General features: G+C 34.7%; 2 protein-coding genes across 2 annotated transcripts in view; one reads left to right on the forward strand and one right to left on the reverse strand.

Annotated features, from left to right (window-relative positions):
* Positions 1-732: 732 nt before the first annotated feature.
* Positions 733-6675, forward strand: LOC108569788 (myb-like protein X). The gene is made up of 9 exons (XM_017931471.1): positions 733-881; positions 2514-4483; positions 4549-5181; positions 5236-5355; positions 5419-5735; positions 5785-5950; positions 6013-6147; positions 6206-6351; positions 6406-6675. The coding sequence occupies exons 1-9, from the start codon at positions 733-735 to the stop codon at positions 6673-6675; spliced, it is 3906 nt and encodes a 1301-aa protein (XP_017786960.1).
* A 63-nt stretch (positions 6676-6738) lies between these two features.
* LOC108569792 (putative ammonium transporter 2) overlaps positions 6739-12309 on the reverse strand; it is a 7614-nt gene continuing 2043 nt past the window's right edge. Inside the window, exons 2-12 of the mRNA XM_017931480.1 lie at positions 9125-9309; positions 8974-9060; positions 8708-8906; positions 8218-8363; positions 7993-8156; positions 7740-7929; positions 7601-7671; positions 7494-7551; positions 7367-7444; positions 7136-7314; positions 6739-7076 (exon numbers count right to left, since the gene is read on the reverse strand). Of these exons, the coding sequence (XP_017786969.1) occupies positions 6753-7076; positions 7136-7314; positions 7367-7444; positions 7494-7551; positions 7601-7671; positions 7740-7929; positions 7993-8156; positions 8218-8363; positions 8708-8906; positions 8974-9060; positions 9125-9251 (1623 nt within the window). The 5' untranslated portion in view covers positions 9252-9309 and the 3' untranslated portion in view covers positions 6739-6752. The remainder of the gene's footprint in view (positions 7077-7135; positions 7315-7366; positions 7445-7493; positions 7552-7600; positions 7672-7739; positions 7930-7992; positions 8157-8217; positions 8364-8707; positions 8907-8973; positions 9061-9124; positions 9310-12309) is intronic.

Here is a 12309-nt window from a genome sequence, read left to right on the forward strand (position 1 = left end):
CATCCAACTGAAGCAAGAAGAAGCATAAATCTGAAGAACATACTGAGCATGTAACACATAAGAAAAGCAAGGAACATGAGCATGAAGAACATACAGAACAGAAAGAAGAAGGAAGAATCAAGTTCACATCACCCAACTGAACAAGAAGAACATACAGAACATGAAGAAAAAGAAGAACCTGGCTCACATCACCCAACTGAACAAGAAGAACATAATCAGAAATGAGCATGTAACACATGAGGAAAACAGAGGAACATGAGCATGAAAGAACATACAGAACATAAGAGAAGGAAGAGTCTAGCTCACATCACCCAACTGAACAAGAAGAACATAAGAACATGAAGAAAGAAGAACCTGGCTCACATATCCAACTGAACAAGAGAACATAAATCCGAAGAACAAACTGAGCATGTAACACATGAGGAAAAAAGAACATCGAGCATGAAGAACATACAGAACATAAAGAGATGGAAGAATCTAGCTCACATCACCCAACTGGGCAAGAAGAACATAAATCAGAAGAACAAACTGAGCATGAAACACATAATGAAAACAAGGAACATGAGCATGAAGAACATTCAGGACATAAAGAGAAGGAAGAATCAAGTTCACATCACCCAACTGAACAAGAAGAACATACAGAACATGAAGAAAAAGAAGAACCTGTCTCACATCATCCAACTGAACAAGAAGAACATACTGAGCATGTAACACATGAGGAAAAGATGGAACATGAGCATAAAGAACATACAGAACATAAAGAGAAGGAAGAGTCTAGCTCACATCACCCAACTGAACAAGAAGATCATGAAGAAAAGGAAGAACCTGGCTCACATAATCCAACTGAACAAGATCATAAATCCGAAGAACAAACTGATCATGTAACACATGAGGAAAATAAAGAACACGAGCATGAAGAACATTCGCAGCATCCTTCTGAGCAAGAAGAGCATAAGACTGAAGAAAAAACTGAGCACGTAACACATGATCAAACTAAAGAACATGTGAATGAAGAACATACAGAACATAAAGTGACGCAAGAACAATCAAGTCATGGAGACCATAAGCCTCATACTCAATCTACATTAGCACCTTCAAGTGTTCATGAATTATATGTTTCGGAAGAACATACAGATCATGAAAATGTGGAAGAACCATCCTCTCATCACCATACTGAGCAAAAGATTAATAACTCTGAAGAACAAACCACTCATGTTTCACAAGAGCATACAATGGAATATGAGCATGAAACACATACAGAACACAAAGAGAAGGAAGGACATGAAAGTCATACAGACCATACGCCTCATACTCAATCTACATTACCGCCGTCGAGTGTTCACGAATTATTCATTTCGGAAGAACCTTTAGAATATACAGATCATAAAACTGAAAGTCTCATAACAAGTATAGGAAACACTAAAGTAATAGAAGCAACAAGCCTAGAGCCGTCAAGCGTTCATGAAGAATATGTTTCCGAAAGTGAGAATGTAGAAAACTTTAATAAAGCAACAACTGGACATCATGATACCAAACATACTATTGCTACAACTTTAGCACCTTCGACAGTTCATGAAATTCACGTTTTGAATGATGAAAATGAGAAAATACATAAACAGCAAAATACTTCAACGATAAAACCTATTACTGTTCATGAAGAAATTGAAACTCCAGTTGAACATTCAATAACAGTAAGTTCCAAACATATGCATAAAGAATCTACACATTCAACAAATGCACATTTTGATACAACTAATCTTGAACACCACGCAACAACTAAGNTTCTGATATAGAAGATCATCACAATAAACATATAGAACATACTACATCTGCTGCTGATCATTTAAGTACTATTTTTGACAATACTGAAGAGACAAAGAAATCAGAAAGCCATGAGACGGAAGAACAGGAGAAAACTGAAAAGTTGAATGAACAAACTACGAATAGTCATAAAGAACATGAACAGGAAACAGTAGAACACACAGAACATATAAGTGAGAAAGATAATGAAGATGAACGAAAGGAGCACGAAGAACAAACTGAAATTCAAACAGAAACTCATAATGAACATAAAGAACCAGAAGAACATACTATACATGGATCAATAGAAAAAACTGAGCATGTAACACATGATGAACAGATGGAACATGAGCATGAAGAACATACAGAACATAAAGAGAAGGACGAATCTAGCTCACATCACCCAACTGAGCAAGAAGAACATGAAACCGAAGAACAACTGAGCATGTAACACATAGGAAAACAAGGAACATGAGCATGAAGAACATACGAAGAGAAGGAAGAATCTGCTCACATCACCCAACTGAACAAGAAGAACATACAGAACATGAAGAAAAAGAAGAACCTGGCTCACATCATCCAACTGAACAAGAAGAACATAACATGAGAGAACATACAGAACATAGAAGAGAAGGAAGAATCTAGCTCACATCACCCAACTGAGCAAGAAGAACATAAATCCGAAGAACAAACTGAGCATGTAACACATGAAGAAAACAAGGAACTGAGCATGAAGAACATACAGAACATAAAGAGAAGGAAGAATCTAGCTCACATCACCCAACTGAACAAGAAGAACATACAGAACATGAAGAAAAAGAAGAACCTGGCTCACATCATCCATCTGAACAAACTACGAATAGTCACAAAGAACATGAAACAGTAGAACACACAGAACATATAAGTGAGAAATATAATGAAGATGAACGAAAGGAGCACGAAGAACAAACCGAAATTCAAACAGAAACACATAATGAACATAAAGAACCAGAAGAACATACTATACATGGATCTATAGAAGAAAACTTAGAACCCAAAGAGCATGAAAATGAGCAGAAGCAATACGAAGAGCATACAGAAAAGCACGAAGGACATGAAATCGAACATGAATCTACAAACACACATATAGAGCATAACGAACCAGAAGAACATAAAACAACAGGAGCAGAACATGAGCCACAGCACAAAGAAGATGAACATGAAAACACCGAACATGAAACAATTGATAAACAAACTCAACATGAAATACAAACCGAACAGGAAAATACAGAAGAACATGAAAAAATTGAAGCACACACACAACATGAAAGTAGCGACGAACAAACCGAACATGAAACCCATAAAGAGCATGAAGAAAATGTTGAAGTTGCAAAGAATAAAAGTCATGATAATAAAGAAGAAAACATCGAAAATGAAACAACACAAATGCAAAAACAAGAAGAAAACGAAGATCACAAAATTGAACATAATCAACACGAAGAACACAAAACTACAGCAGAAAATGAAAAACTTGAAGAACATACAGACCATGAAAGCAGTAAAGAGCAAATAGAACATGAAACCACAGGCGGTCCTAAAGAACATGAAGAACATAATAAAGAAGAAGAAAACGCCGAACATGAAACAACAGAGGAACATAAAAAACATGAATATGAACAGCACGAAGAACCAGAAAATATAGAAGAACATACAAATGAGCATAAAGGATCAAATGACTATACTGAACATGCATCAACTAATGAAGTTGAACATAAAGAGTACGATGAACATACTGAACATGATAATATTGAAGATGAAAATAAAGCTACTGAAGAATATGCAGATCATAAAATTAAAGATGAACACCACGAACATAAAACCACGCAAGAAAATAAGGAAGAAGAAAGTGAAGACGAGCATGCCAATCATGAAATCTCAGATGAGCATAAGGAAAATGAACATAAGGAGTACGAAGAACATAGCACTGAGGAGAATGCAGTAAAATATAAACCTGAAGATCATGAAAAGGAACATGCAAAAGATAATACAGAAGAAAATGAAACAGAGAAACATACAAAAGATGAAGGTGAACATCATGAGCACAAAGAACATACTACAAATAAAATTAGCGAACAGGAAGAAAATATTCATCATGATAAAGATAAGGAAGATGAGGAAAAGCAAGAAGAGCGCACAGAGCATGAAAATATACATGATCATGATGAACACAAAAGTACAATGCAACATAAAGAACATGATGAGGAAGATAAACAGCAGCATAAAGATCACGAAAACCAATCGCATGAACATGAAGAAAAAAAACCGACAGAGGATCACAAAAAAACTCACATAGATCATAAGGATGAGGAAATAACTACAAACAGTGGTGCTCAAGCTAGCATCAAGGAAGGAGAATTTCATACGGCAAGTACCATTCCTGTTGATGAAGAACTAACGACACATGTTGGAGCACAGGCTAGTGCGAAGACAAAAGAAAATTTACACACAACTTTGTCCACATCGTGTAAAACAACAAATTCGCATAAACATGATGAAATAACTACGCACAAGGGAGCTCAGGCCAGTGCAACGCACGATCTTACTTCATCAGAATGTACATACAGTATAGCCTCGAGCGAGAAATTATCGTCTACTCAAAGCATCAACGTATCGGAACATTTATCATCTTCTGAAGATAACTCAAGTGAGTATACGTAACAGTTCATATTCTATTCGGCAATAATTATTATTTCTTCGATTCTCGTTTAGAATCGGAAGGGATGCTAATTAGCACGTCGACAACTGTAAATGAGATTCACGTACAATTACCAACGTATTTTCCAAATTCGACCGTACCTATTCCAAATTTCGAGACTTTTTACACGACAGTCGCGAAGAACTCGGACGTCTACGATGACGAGCAGATAGACTCCACCTTAAATCCGTACCATTTTCGGTCGATGAAACTGAAAGATTTTGACCGAATCACTGAATATCAAACAACAACTGTGAGCAACGTATCTGTTTCAGTTGCAGCGTCAACCGAAATAACTGAATCCTCTGGCAATATTGAAATTTCGGTATCTGGATTCCGAAACGAAGGATCCTGCCGCATCGGCAGTGAAGGAAACTCAACCTGCATATGTTCTATAGATAACTTGATCAAAGATCTACGTAATAAATCGGTCGTCGGTGAACTGAACAGCTCTCTAAACAGCTACAAGTGCGATGTGTTCAATGTTCCTTTGAAGAGTGGAATCAAGGTGGGATCTATCATACATAAAAGGGAGAAGAGGAATGTGGTTTTGCCGGGCGAGGAGAAACCGATTGGTAAAAGAGAAGTGGTGTATAATAAAGATATTGATACAGTTTTAACAAAAGACATTGAGCTCGTGGATGTCGGTAAGTACGTACAAGTACATACATTAAGATAAAATGATTTTTGTATACTCCTAGGGAATCATAAATACGTGTCGCCGGGAGCGCGCGTTAAGATTCCGTGTGCCGAAGGAAAGAATATGACAACAAGCAAATATGATATAAAGTGGACTGATGGAAATGGTCAACCAATCACCGGTAAAATTATTTTAAATGTTCCATTTTTAGGATTAATTATTAATTATATCATAACAAATTTAGAAGGAAAAATGCAAGAAACTGACATGGGTTATTTGATCATCGACAATGTAGTAGCTCAAGATGGAGGAAATTATACCTGTACCATTTCTAATAACTCTACCGGCATTCGAACATTTATACACCAATTGTCAGTAGTTCAATTGCCTAAGTTTGATATAAATACGACCATTTTATATACGATGAAAGTTTTATGCGAAATGGAAGACGTGGAGGTAGTCAAAATGTATTTTACTACAGACATTAGTGATTTGATTTGCGGGAGGAGTCATAAGATCTGCACATTGGAAATTACACGGATTCATTGCAATAATAAAAAGGTAATATCGAATATTATGTCATATTTAATTTAAACTGTTTTCATTTTAGAACCACCATTCCATATACGTCGCATTGGTATTCCGAGTGGAACCCATGGATCTAATTATACCAAGTTTGAATATCACCCAGTGCAATATCATTTGTCAGATGAGAATTTACAACAAGTTGGTTTCGGTGATTGTACATAATCTGCAAGTGTTTGAAACTCAACCCGGTAGATAAAGCATTTCATAAATATTAGCACTATTTTTTATGAATTATTTATTAATGATTTAGTCATTTATCACCAACTTAGAGAAGTCACTTTAACTCCAAGCCATGATAATACAACAAATGAAACTACTGAATCGCCTATACTAAGTATCGGATGCTCGGCTGGATTCGGATTAATACCAGATCAACATATATGCAGTAAGATGGAATATTTGCTTTATTTATATACGAGATTAATTAGTTATCTTTCTTTAAGTCGCTTGTGACCCTAACAGTTTTTCTGATGGAGATGAAGCATATTGCTCGCAATGTCCGAAATGGCAGTATCAACCCAATGTTGGTTCAAAATCCTGTTTGACGTGTACATCTCCTCTACAGAATCCAAACTGCTTAACTGCTATGGTAAATTTAAGAAATCCACTCTGTGTATATATATTGAATTATTCTACATTGTAGATGGACACGGATAAGTTTAAGTTGTTGGCGTATTCTGCGGCAGCCGTTTTGGTTGCTATGTTCATCATATGTTTATGCATACATGGCAAAAGGAACAAGATCGCAAGCAGCAGCAAGAAGTCTATGAACATTCACGATATATCGAAGGGCAAAAGGGGTCGAGGCAACCAATATCTGGACGTGGAGAAGCAGGAGTTAGGGGCTGAACCAAGGCTGACGAAGAAGCGTCGTCGCCTGGATCCTCCGAATCCTCCGCCACCAGACTTTTAATTAAGTAGATTAATATTTTATTAAGTATTTTATTTAGATTTAAAAATATACGTATGCAACGAATGTTCTGGTCGTTCCTAATCCAACCAAGGAATCGGAGGCGGGAATTTCGCGTCCGACGAGATCGGTGTAATCAGGTTGTTGCGCTTTACTGTTAGACTTCGTTTCTTCTCGATTTTCTTGTTCGGGAACAGCTGGCGTGCCACGTTGATACCGAAATTGCGATTCTTGGTGATATCCCGTAACATTTTCGATAGTTTGTATTTCTTCTTGTTGGTCATATTTTTGAGGCTCTTCAGGTTTATGTCGTGACCCGGATTTAAACCAACAGCTATGATGTTCTCTACGCTGGATGTGTCTAATACAGGGCGGAGGGCGGACAAGGCCCTCGATACCCCGACCTTGATGAAAATAATATTTATTTATTGAAGATTTATTTATCGTTATATATATATTATACCTGTCCGTGCTTGATGTGATGTTCGGTTAAATCTGCACCCAGCAGCTCATGATGCACCTCCATTCTAATGACAACCATCTTGTTGATGACGAACAGTAGGAACATGCAAGAGCACATACCCCAAGTGACTAGACACAAACAGGTCAACGCTTGTATTCCTAGTAAATAGAAACCTCCACCTGCAATCAAAATTATATTGCTTACATCGAAATGCATCAACTCAAGTCATACCATGAATCAAGCCTTTTAACCCATTTGTCGTATTTAATGGTATCGGATTATCCGCAAATATTCCAACGGCAAGAACACCTAAATTTTAAACATCAATATTTTATAATGAAAATGATTACTACAATACCCCAAATACCGCATATACCATGAACGGAGCTTGCACCCACCGGATCATCAATACCTAGCTAAATGAAATATATTAAAAATCTTCTTCTGAATTTCAAAACCGCTCACCTTATCAAACATCGGCATTGTAATACAAGCCAAAAAGGAACCAATAACGCCAATAAGAAGCGATTCCCAGGCTAATATAAAAATTGATAAAATAGTGACAAAAATAATGATTAGAATAGTTAATAGTAATTTATGTTACCCCTATATAAGAAACAGCCTGCAGTTATAGAAACCAAGGAACCCAATATCCCATTAATAATTGATAGAACTTCGATTCTACCGTTTTTCAGTATCAAAGAATATAAAATACTGAAGGCTCCTCCACCAAAGGAAGAAATCATCGTCATGACAGCGGCTCTAGCGGCGTACTGCCATTTCTCTCCGCTGAGCTAAAAAAAAAACGCAAATGAATGCTATATATTAATACATCAAACAACAAGGAAGCCTATTACTCCATATGTGCTTCCGGAATTGAAAGCCAGCCAGCCCCACCATAAGACGAACAAACCCATCACAGCATTTACCGGACTACCTAGTGGCAGAGGAGCTATACCGTTGTCGTATCTGCCTAGCCTAGGTCCAAGCATTATGGCTGCAGCTGTAGCCGCGCTGCCGCCTGCAAATAAAGTAATACAACGATGGATGATTGCATTAATCAATTTGAGCAAGATTCAAACCGATCAAATGAACGGGTCCGGAGCCGGCGATGTCTACTGCCCCCAATTGCTTCAGAAATCCATGATGACCCCAAACCCAACCAGCCGGTATGCAATAAATCAACGTATTCCAAAAGCTGAATATGCAGTACGCCTTAAAATTGCATCTGTAACCGATTCACATAGTTTAATTTAATATAAACGGTGTATCTTATTCAACATGTATGATTGGTTGCATATACTAACAAACGCTAAATTTGAAACAAATTCAAACTTTCAAATTTACAAATCTATTTGTATAAAAAAATTAGTGGCTGGCGAAATTGCGCAAGATGCGTAAGCTAAGTGAAGAGGGAAGGTTTCGAAACAAAAAAAAAGTATTTGTATAATCTAAACACAAACTAATCTTACTAATGTTATCATAATCTACATACATACTAATAACTCTTGTATACAAACTTATTTATAACTTGATTTAATTTTAATTGACAAAATACTAAAAAAAAAATACCGTTCTGCCATTGCTCCACTGACGATTGTGGTAGCTGTAGTCGCGAAAGATAATTGGAAAATAAAGGCAGCGTAAATTGCGCCCTTCATAGGATCGTCAATATCAGGGTCGATCAGAAAATCGCCCGTTGAGATGAAAGGGTTATCATAGCTGCTCCTTCCAAACGAAAAAGCGTATCCGAACATCCAATACGTCAATCCTTGGATCAAAGAGGAAATTATAATAAATTATCATTAAATCACTTTCCGGAATCGATGAGAAATTACCTCCGAGAACTATGTCCACAACATTCTTCATCATGATATTAACTTCATTTTTAATAGAGACACATCCAGATTCCAGCATTCCGAAACCTAAGAAGTGAACGATATAAGGCATGAAAAAGAAGCTTGCATCGCGATCTCGCGTTCGCCTTACCGGTTTGCATGGTGAAAATCATAAATGAGCTGGTAATTATCCAATTGGTGTCGTCCAAGTTGATGTCGTAAAGCCACGGGATATCCTCGGTGACGTTGGCCCCATTTATAGCGGATCCCGTTCGCATTTTCAGCTACAACCAAGAACAACTTCCGAACACCAAATGACCCAAGAGCAGGCTTCTCCTGAAACAACAACTACAATAACAACAAGACGATCTGCTTGTAAACATTTCAATATTTAATCTCGACTTCCCGGTAAAAAAAAAAGTATCTGATCTTATTTATTCACCAAGTAAATGCCGGTAATTTGGAACGAGTTTAGAGAAAAACAACAGCGATTGCGGACGGATCTAAATAATTCGCTTCGCAATTAAAAATAATACAATTCTTCTTGCATGCGATGCGGAGCGATGATAATTCAATCAATTAATAAATTAAACTGAAAGAACGCTCGAATTCTATTGTGCTCGCATCGGGCATATACAAAACAGCATCGATAGTAATAATAATAACAACAACAACAACAACAGAGCGTTAATTTGGATTTGAACAATTTAATTAAACTTTATAGATCGCTCGTGGTCATTCAATAGTGATCAAACAATGGCCGTTGTGATTCGAACTTTTTAATCGACGTTGAGTTCGTTTGTTTGCTAGGAATGATCACGTACGAGTCGCATCTCATCGATTCTTCAGGTAAGTACACGTAATGCACTTGAATATATCAATTATTTACCATCCGGGATAAATTATTCAGGATAGAAGTTATCTTTCGAGAAGTGAAATAAAACAAAACGAGAAAGAACCGAACAAACGGCGGTCGTTATCAATATTGACGGCGACTTTATTACGCAACAGCGCTCACGTTCCGATTCGTTTTCCCCTTTGAACTTTCATGAAAAATGCACGGCTCTCATTATTAACCAAACAATTATACACACAGTATTGATTGCAGCAAATTAACACACACAAACATACAAACTAAATAACTATTACATTGCTACACTGTATTTTTTTATTCAAATATTAATCGGCATCGATCAAAGTGACCTATCGATATTCTACATTACTAATTATTTCGATTACAGCTAATGTTAATGAATATGTGACAGACCTATTACAATGCATATTTTATACTACCATTAAATCAAACAACATTTTACTCATAAAATTAATTATTACTAAATATAATATATCAGATTTGATTGGACACAATTTCAATAATTAGTCCAATATTTTTAGTTATACGTTCCGAGCCTCTTAGAAATTGCATACATTAAAAAAAAAACCTTTTATAAATCTCTAAAGAGATCAGTAAATTTTTTCAAACATCTCTACAGTTTCCCATTTACTACTTAAAGAAAATATTAGATTTAATAATAGTCATCTGTTCAGATGAAATGGATACGTTACGCTTAAAAAAAGTTAAATATATGTTTATAATAATTAGAATTATAAATACTCAATAATTTTCAATAATTTATCTATTATACGCAATAAAAGTGTATTGTGTAATTGATATTAAGTGGTTTGTGAAATGAAAAAAAAAGAAAGCGGAAGCAAACAGTTGAAGTGGTCGCATTTGCGTAGGACATAGTCTTAAGATTAAAAAAACCACTTCTGGTACAAAGCTTTACCGGAGCGGTATTAAGTTCGAAATGACATGTACATGTTTGAATATATATTTAAAAAAAAAGTACTTCAATTCAAATAATATTTCTTTATTCAATGATCGTGAATAAACCTTGTCCACTAACAGAACGGTTTTGCAAGAGAAATAAAATATACATTCAGAAATATAGATAATGATGTAATTAACAATAATTACTTTGTGAAATAATAAGAGTAAGTAGAAAAACAATTTATTATTAAAGTTGTGCAGGTAATTAATAGGCAAAACAACTAGGTATTAAATACTTATTTAAAATTCTTCTGAACTAATTAGATGATTTCCATACGAATCGATTATCATAGTTTCCATTGATATTTCGTTTGTTATACAATCAATCTTCACCAATTGATTTATGGAAATATTCATCCGATTAATCCTAATAATCAATTAAGACAGACACATCGTGTCTACAATTCTCTAAACAATGCGTATTTCCAAAATTATTATTTTATAGTTGGCCTGTCAATTGTACTTACTTGATCCATTTATTGTTTATTAAATGGGTAACTAACAGATGTTTGTCAATCAATATTTTGATTGACTTTTAAAGTATTATTTTTTAATACTTAAATTGCTGCATTACTAGAGTAATTGAGTAATTGTAATTAAATTTTTTATGAAAATAAAGAGAGAAATACCAGTAGCAAATATATCGAGCTAATCAAATATTTATATACTATTTGATATTTACAAATAGAATGAAGTAGACTCTAATGTTAATCGTTTATTGCTACGTATTGTAGTTTATATTTGACAGCTTAATTTTCACCATCCACTTTTATATAAAATTGCTAAATAAATGATGTTTTGTATATTTCACAGTTTCTGTTTATATATTTAATGTTTATAATATATTACTCGTTTTTTTTTTGTTCCCGTGAAAAAAAAGTTAACTAACAATTAAATTAAATTGTCTATTGACCTCTGTGTATATTATTCGTATGCAGAATAAAGAAAACAACAAAATAGAAAAAAAAAATGTATTAAACATTTTGCTTTTTCTCCTCCTTTAATTTATTTATTAAGATATTAATTGTATAATGTTTAGTAAATTCAAAATTAAAAATGAATACAAAAGCAATTACTTCGGTAGAATGACTTTATTCAAAGAAAATACATTTTAAACATCGAATAACGTTAAAATTAATGCTCACAATAGGAAAAAGCAATAAAGTATTACATAAAGATTTCTATTTAGTAACGTGTGGCCAGGTATGACTGTATTTTCGAAATATCCGGGAGATACAAATCTCAAAAATGTTCTGAATAGAAAACAATCTATGTAAATTTTAAATAAACATTATTTATTGAATTAATTTGCATTTACATATTTATAAAAAAAAGTTACATGAAAATAGTAACAAATAGTAGTAAACAAACAAAAAAAAATTCTTAAATTGGAACAAACAAAAATTAATTGAAAACTTTCAGGTTTTGGAAACATGATGTTGCTTCATGTTTGATATAATTACTTTAAAATTGGGACATCAAAAATGTAAGAGCAATTTGAA

This window comes from Nicrophorus vespilloides, unplaced genomic scaffold (assembly GCF_001412225.1).
Source record: "Nicrophorus vespilloides isolate i.1.1-1 unplaced genomic scaffold, Nicve_v1.0, whole genome shotgun sequence".
Taxonomy (NCBI): domain Eukaryota; kingdom Metazoa; phylum Arthropoda; class Insecta; order Coleoptera; family Silphidae; genus Nicrophorus; species Nicrophorus vespilloides.

Excerpts from the sequence above, each read along its gene's own strand:
- LOC108569788 (XM_017931471.1), top strand. The coding sequence starts at position 733 with ATGAGCATAAAGAACATACAGAACATAAAGAGAAGGAAGAGTCTAGCT. Across the intron at positions 882-2,513 it reads CCGAAGAACAAACTGATCAT|AAAACAAGGAACTGAGCATG; the intron begins GTAACACATGAG and ends TAACACATGAAG. Across the intron at positions 5,182-5,235 it reads CATTGAGCTCGTGGATGTCG|GGAATCATAAATACGTGTCG; the intron begins GTAAGTACGTAC and ends GTATACTCCTAG.